Genomic DNA, 8,349 nt, shown 5'->3' with positions numbered 1-8,349 from the left:
GGGAAAATTGCAATAGTTGCAACTTAATTGCACCAAGCAATCCTCGCCTACCTCCAATTGAACCATTGATTCCAAAGGTTCCTTTTGAGTCAATTGTTTGTGATTATTTTCAGTTCAAAGGTTGGTATTATTTTGTAGCTGCCGACAGACTTTCAGGATGGACAGAACAACAAAGAATCAAATTGGGTACAAATGATTCTGGTTCAAAAGGGCTGTGTAAAGCTTTGCGTCGTATTTTTGTGACTTTTGGTGTTCCAGTTGAAATATCTTCTGATGGAGGTCCAGAGTTTTCTGCAAAAGTAACCAAAGATTTTCTGAAACGATGGGGTATACACCATCGTATGTCATCTGCATATCATCCAGTGTCAAACGGTAGGGCGGAATTAGCAGTAAAGGCTTCTAAGCGATTGTTAATGGAGAATGTTGGTTCAAGTGGTGAACTAAATAATGACAAAATGGTACAAGCTTTACTTATGCAGAGAAACACGCCTGATCCAGGATGCAAACTATCACCTGCACAGATCCTTCTTGGAAGAAATTTAAAGGACTCCTTGCCTTACCTCAGGAAGAGTATCATGGCTTACAATAACCCGCAGATCTTAAACATTTGGCGTAACGCATGGAGTAAAAAGGAAGAAGCTCTTAGGTCTCGTTATGTTAAGTCTCTCGAGAATTTAAGTGAGCACACAAGATTGTTGCTACCATTGAATTGCGGTGATCATGTCATGATACAGAATCAAGCAGGTAACTTCCCTAATAAGTGGGGGAAAAGTGGTGTAATAGTAGATCTAAAAGACTATCATCAGTATGTTGTCAAGATTGATGGATCAGGTCGCTTAACTGTACGAAATCGAAAGTTTTTAAGAAAATTTAATCCTCCTGTTTGCAAATCTCAAAATAGTATCCCTTATCTTAGAAAAGCAAACATACCAACGCAGAAGTTGGTTTTTTCTGGCAACTATGAGAGAAAAGATTCCAAGGAAAGTTTTGATTGTGTGCGCTCCCATAAAGGAATACGTTTCAAAGCTGGAGATAACTTTGACAAAATTTGCAAAGCGAAACCAGCTACCTTCCTTTCACCTGAGGACTCAAATTGCACTGATGAAAGCCAATCCTCTACAAATCAGAAAAATGGTGTATTGTCTCGTTTGGACCCTAATGATAAATCTAGGGTATTTGAAAGAAATTTAAATGACGATGGAGTATTTCCAGAAAATGAACTGCGTCGTTCCGGTCGTGTAAGAACCCGGAGAAAGATTTATGATGCCGAAAGCGGTACATACAAACCTGTTTAAACTGTTGTTAAAATTAATGTTTTTGTACAAATTGTAACTATGTTTATTGTAACATTTTAGTGATTTACGTTTGTTTTGAGTGTTGTTTCGTTGATGTTAGCACAGAAAACGGTATTTAAGTTTGCAATTTTGTAAATAATTTGTTTTGTTAGCTAGACGTGTCGTTTCATCTCCTTGGTGATAAAATCTGGGGGGAGATGTATAAGTATTTACCTAGCTTTCATTATGTTTTCTTGTACAGATTTTATCATTCTTTTAATTAGTTTGTAAATAAACTCAACAAAGAAAGATATATTTATTTAGTATTGTGTAACTTTTAATTGAAATATAAATTAAGCTAAATACGTTTCAACGAGAAACGTAGAGTTTGTTTCAAATAAAAATCTTAAAGTAATTTAGTAAGTTACAAAAAAAACTTAAAAAAAAATTTTTGCTTGTAAAATATTACACTATATATAAAAGCACACTACAATAAATGTTTATAAACTGTTAAGTAGATGTGTGTTGAAAGTCCCTTAAAACAAATGTTGTCTTCTTTATAAAGCTTAAATTACAAAATTTTACTTTTCTTCTCAAAACAAATCTGTTGGATAATAAGGTAACACTAAATAAATTTAACAAAGTTTACAAAGCAGAACATCTTATTTACAAAACATATTTTACCTTTTTTTATTTATAAACTTTTTTATTCAAGTAGAGTAATTTTTATTTTAGTCACCATCAACCTAAATATGTATATATAACTTGTATGCTTAAAAAAAACTAGAAATTTGAAGTTTTTCAAGGATCCTATTGTTAGGTTTTTACAGTATTTTTACAGTTTGTAGTTTAAAAATAATTAAAACTTTTAGAAATAGTACTGGCAGAACTAGAAGTAACTAGCTTGTTTCATAATAAAAAGTTTACATAGTTTTAATGTATAAATGTACTAATACTAGTATACCTGATAAGAAAGAATACTTATATAAACAAAAAACATAAACAAAGTTTAGATTAAATCGTTTAGTTTTTTAGTTTTTAATTAGGTTTTTATTCGCTTAACTTTTCACAACAAACTAACAATTAACTTTATATGAAGCTAAAGATTAAATAACGGCAAACTAATAAAAATTTTTTTAAATAATAAATTAGATTACCATTGCTTGAAGTTGTTTTGTGTGCATGACAATGTATGATGCTAGTAATAAAAATCATCAGCAAGAGAGTTTTCATTTTGTATTAAAACTTTTAATTCTGCAAATATATGTAGAAGTTAGTTTTAGTTAATTTTATTAATCATTAAAACATATTTAGAGCTGTTAGTTTTTTATTATAGAATTTTTGTTTACTCTAGTTAAGTTTAAATAAAGCTTTGAAATAAAGACTTCGGTAATACAAGAAAAAAAGTTACTTTTGAGTTAAAAAAATAATCATTGAAAAACATTTTAAATATCACAAACTTAAAGAACTGTTAAAAATATTAGTTCAAAGCTCTACTGTATCAAAACAAACAACATATTTAAAGTATTCCATCTGAGCAGTAATATAAAAACTTAAAACAGTTCTGAAGCCTTATCTAACACAACTTTAGCTGTGGTTAGTACAAGAATTTTTTTTATTCTAATAATTAAAAAGTTTTATAATGTTTTTTAAAGTGTCATATCATAATATATCTTATCATATCGTCTGGTCAACTGTGAATCATTCACATGACTGTATGAATGATTCATCGCAAACCGTACAATAGTTGAATTATAAATTTAATAAAGATTTTTTATCAAAAAAGTAGAAATTGTGTGAACCAAAGTTTAAAGAAATTCAAAAAGCCACAAATTTAAAACTTTGAAAAAACGTTCATTATGATGAATAATAGTGAATGTGTAAACAAACCAATTTACACATTTATTATCTGTAAAGTAAATTACTTAATTCATAATTTGTTTCGTTGAAAACTCTTTAAACAATTTTATCCTCTTTATAAGTATCTATAATTTGTTTAAAAAAAAACTATTGTCTAATTTTTACTAAAATATAAATGCTTTTTATATTTATTAAGAGAAAAAGATTCATTAACTATAAAATTATTTATATACCAATTTTTTTTAGAGGTTTAATAATTAAAATACAGTTTTTATCCAATTTAAAAGTTTAAAGTGTAAAATTAAGTTTCGATCTTTTTTTAATCAAGTTTCAATTACGTTGTTATCTAACAGATAAATGTTTAAGAAGTTCATCAATAACTTAGCTATAGTTTGAGTTGTCTTTAATTAAACAACTATTAGATTGTATATATTGTTTTGCAAGAAATGTGTAAGTGCAGGTTAATTTCTTTTAAATCATTATTTTAGTTACCTCTTAAGCAAATAATAATAATGTTTTATTGAGTAAGTTTGTTAATTTAATGCCAACCGTTTATAATTTTCAATTTGTATTAAGATTAATCCTAGAAGGTAAATTAAAATTTTATTATTTTTATACCAAAATTCTGTTCATGTTTTACAACTTATACTTTAATTAAAAGACGAAATTGACAATCACATGGCGTTAATTATTATTTCGACAACAAAGAAAGTGGGTAACTAATTAGTAAACGTGCAATGTATAATAGATAAGGGTGATTTTTTTTTAAATTTCTGCTTGTGAGGAGTTTATAATTTTTTTGAGAATCCTGATCTAGAGCTTCTTGATGTTTTCGAAAAACACCGATAGTGTATTTACATTTTAAATGTTAAGTATACCTTACGATTATTTAAATTTACTCATTTGATAAAGTATCATGCTTTTTTAGAATAAAATTTTACTTTATTCATTTCATAAATTTAGGGTGTGTATTTTAAAATGCACACCTTATCAATGTTCCTGCCGTATAGTTCATTTTTTTTTATTTATTATCGGCTGGCAGCAGAAATTAACATGTTGCAAGTAATATATTTCTATTTATCATTTGTTTTATACATACTTGTTTGTTAGTAGTTACTAGCAGTTACTTCGTTGCTCAGTTTAGTAATTAAAGTTGAAACTTTTCTTTAAGCAACAATTATATTCACTTTAATTTATGATCCAGTTCTTTTCAAAATACTTTAAAAATACTTTATTACAGACCACATTTGTTCATTTACAGAAAAAAATAATGACGAGAATAGTTTAACAATTTACAAATACTCTTTTTACATTTACAACTATTTTTTTTTGCAATTTAATTTTTTTGACCATATTACAGAGTCGTAAGCAACTCAAAAAAAAATTTTCACCTTATCAAAGACTTAATAACGTTTGATTTAAAACTATTTCGAGTAAATACGGTTTTTCATTTGACAATAAAGTTTGATTTCATCACTATGTACGTGAATATTTAGCATAAAAAATATAGAAATGTACGTTTAGCGTAGAACTTAAAAATTAAAAAAAAAATTCCCGAAGACTAGTTTTTTATGTCAAAAACCAGTTATTGAGATTTGAAAATAAACTACTTCAACAAAAGTTTTTACTTTGATTTTACTTTTCATTTGTAAGAGTTTGCAGATTAAGTTTTTAGTTGTAGGTCGTTCATTTAGTTTTTTGGTATGAATAGGCTTTAAAAAAAACTTGTTTAAAAAAAAAGGAATGTATGAAATTTAATTTTTCTTAAGATTTAACAATGAACTAAAAATTTAGAAAAAATTTAGATTGTAATTTTACTTTGGCTATATTTATCTATAGCAAATAATGTATACAATGTAAGTAATAACTTCAATAACATCTTAATACGGTAAATATTGTCTTATAGTTTATGTAAACTCAAATGAATAATTTTAAATCGAAATTGGTAAATTAAACATTTTTGTATAAAAATACCAAAGGTAAACTACGTCATAATTAGAAAACATTCTGCTCGGTCAAAAAAGGCAAAACTGAAAGTTTTCAGAAAAAATAACGAAATGTCAAATTACTCTGGCTACGATTATTCTGGACAGCAAGCGAAGAAGGGAACCTTTAGCGGGCCGGTTGTGGGCGGAATAATCGCTGCTGTTGTTTTGATCGGTGGCGGAGTTTCCGCAACCATGGTGCTAAGCGGCGGTGGCGAAGAAAGTACACAAAAGGGCGGTTAGTTGTTTGCGAGGCTTTTATAAGTAAGTTTTAATACTAACTCTCAGATAAGAAGTGTTAAATTTAGGTGAAGGTGCTTAGTAGAGTGAAACATTGTTTTATAAAGTAGTTCAAAATATTTTTTTTGTGAATTTTGAAAATGTAAATTTGTTTTTATTGCTTGTTAAGAAAATTGGATCGTGAATATTTTTTTGAGGAAATAGATTTCTTTTAAATTTTAAAGTAGTAATAGAATATTTATAGAGTTATTAACTCAAAGCAACAAAATATCAAGTAAAAAAACTCGTAGCTTTGTAGAAATACACATATAGGTTGTTAGAAATACGACATTACGCCTATTAAAGGCGACTATGAAAAAAGTCAAAAAGTATGAGAAGTCTTGTATGGAGTTCAGATAGTGTCTAACAACTTAGGACAAGATGGAATGAAATACCAAGTTAAAAATAACTTGTTTTAGTTTAGCCAATTATATCAGCCAATTAATTGCACAAAACAAAACAATTTTAAAACTTTATTTTGAATATTAAACATTATAAGTGGGTCACAAAGTTAAGCAAAAGTAAAAATACTACGTATAAAAAACAGCATCTTATAAAAAATTTAGAGTTTTAAATTTTCGTTTAAGGTAATTTTCAGTTTTAAATTTCATATACTACTTGTTTAGTTTATTTTGAAAAATACAATATAACTATAGACTGTCTTATATGTAAAAATGCATTGTTTTTGTAAAACTTCTAAATATTTATTAAGGTTTTAAAATATCTGAAAGCAAGATATACTCAAGATTAACGTACTAGTGTGTTGTGAAAACAGTTAATTAAATTTTTATCATATAAAAATTGTATGATGTAGTTGCTTGGCAATACTTGTTTTGTATAGCAAAGTTGTTTTTTTAAATTTGTCTATAAAATATACAAACTTAAATATCTATGTTAAGGACTTAATTCATAAAAAAATCATCTTCATATTTTACTAGTGTATTAGAAACTAAGCGAAAAACAGTATACAGTATCAAATCTTATAAACAAACCTTATAAAGTAAACAGTATCAAACCTTATAAACAAACTAAATAGTAAAAAAATCAATAGTTAAACTAAGGAAAATAACATAGTAACTCCACGATCAATACAAAGAAAAGTTACAACGCACAATATTAGTCACTAATCAATTATAATAATAAATCCAATCATCATTCGCCATGCTCTCTTTCACATGTTCCACCAACTTGTTTTTTCTTTCTTTGCAGCACTGAACTACATCGTGGAATGCCTGGTTGTGGACTTCACTCTTGTGCACGTTCCGCTCCAACAACCCGCTCAACTCTTCCACTTTCGTTTGCAGGTCAGACTGGTTGTTTTCGAAAACGATCGACTGGTTGTTTTCCTTAAGAAAGTAGGCGAACGCGTAAGTGTTCATCAGCATCATTCTGCATTCTTTCAACACCATTACCGCATTGTTAAGACTTTCTTCCTTCGCATATCTTGGGCTTGTTTTTGAATCAGCGGTGGGGCTCACAGTTTCATCAAACTTAATGTCTCGCTCCAACATCAAGCTCTGCTTTTGTTGGTTGTACCTGTCCGAGTAGAACATGTACCTTTCCAGCGCCTTTTTGCCGTCGTCCCGCGTTTCATGCTGGTCCCTGTAAGTGCTGCAGCCGCGAGAAGTGTCGTGCTCATGCCAGTCTTTCATGCAGATCCAGCAGAAGTCGTGCTCGCACTGGTTGCAGCTCATGCGGTTGCAGCCTCCGTTCTTGTTGATCGCAACGCCGCAGTTCGGGCAGTTCTTCGTGAACGCCTGGATCCACGTAAGACTGCTCTCGAGCTGCTTGCCGAGCCAGACCTTTGCCATGCGGCAGTCCAGCGGCTCGTGAGGATCCTTTCGGCATTTGAAGCACACATCGCTGTGGCCTTTGCAGCAGTAGACGTAGACGGCCGTGAAAACATGTTCTTTGATTTTGAAAACGTTGCCGCAGTCCTTTCCCGGACACCGGCCGAGATTTGGTTTGTTTTGAACGTAAGAATCAGTTATCATCTTCTGAAACTTGGTTTTGTCTCTCTCCTCAGTCGTCAAGTCCAGCACACAGTGATCTGGTATCAAGCAGTCACAATGGTTCGAAGGGCAAAATATCAGTTGCTGACGGTCGTGAATTTTTTGCTTGACTGTCTCAGCAACGCATTCTCTGCAGAAAATATGACCGCAGTCAAAATGAAACATCTCGGAGCTATCATAATCCGATATGCAGATACCACACTCGTACGCTTGAAATTTTCCAAACTTTTTCAGCGTCTTTGTCTTCCCAAACGGCAACTGTGCTTCATCGTACAGCTTCTTCACAGCGGCCTCGTCACCGGCCAGTTTTTCCACCAACGCCTGTTCGTCCCAATCGCACGTGTCGAGCAGAATTCTCAGCTCAGTCTTGCTGCGACCCACCGTCGTTTCCTGGACGTCGCAAATGACCTCTTCCATTGCTTTCAACAAATCTTCGTACTTGCAAACGGTGTAGGGAGGCGAAGGAGTTGGGATGTGACACGCGAGGCAGTGAGACTCTTTCGGGCAAGGTTCAGGGCACAGAAAAACATCGGATTCGGAGTCACTAATTTCGAACCTATCGACATCAGACATTTTTTAATCAGGTTAAAAACTGAAAAAATTCTATGCTGAATTTTAAAAATTAAGTTTAATACCTTATATTTTATGGATCGCAGCATATGGAATACAGACATTAAATAAGCAACTGAAATGTTTAACTTTAAATATATGTAGAAAAGATCAAAATGTTTCTTAAAAAAAAACTTTAATCTTTAAGGATAACTTATTCTACATGTATTAAAAAAGTACAATAATCATAGAACACACTATAAATGTAAAAGCTACACTAAAACAAGTTTAATGTATAATTTAAAGTCTAGATTACTATAAAGTTTAGTTTTTACAGTATGATATAGCATTGAGTATATTTAAAAATTTAATCGGTTTATTAACAGTATT

At 30.6% G+C, this 8,349-nt stretch overlaps 1 protein-coding gene across 1 annotated transcript; it reads right to left on the bottom strand.

The window, feature by feature from the left end:
- Nucleotides 1–6,525: 6,525 nt before the first annotated feature.
- LOC145841117 (E3 ubiquitin-protein ligase ARIH1-like) lies at nucleotides 6,526–7,983 on the bottom strand. The gene has a single exon (XM_082948490.1). The coding sequence runs from the start codon at nucleotides 7,981–7,983 to the stop codon at nucleotides 6,526–6,528; it is 1,458 nt and encodes a 485-aa protein (XP_082804616.1).
- Between the last annotated feature and the right edge of the window lie 366 nt (nucleotides 7,984–8,349).

The sequence above is a fragment of the Thalia democratica genome, chromosome 1 (assembly GCF_965202585.1).
Source record: "Thalia democratica chromosome 1, ktThaDemo2.hap1.1, whole genome shotgun sequence".
NCBI lineage: Eukaryota > Metazoa > Chordata > Thaliacea > Salpida > Salpidae > Thalia > Thalia democratica.
This window is presented reverse-complemented; position numbering and strand designations above follow the sequence as displayed.

Bases quoted from the DNA above. Each gene is read 5' to 3' on its own strand.
- LOC145841117 (XM_082948490.1), bottom strand. From the start codon at position 7,983: ATGTCTGATGTCGATAGGTTCGAAATTAGTGACTCCGAATCCGATGTT.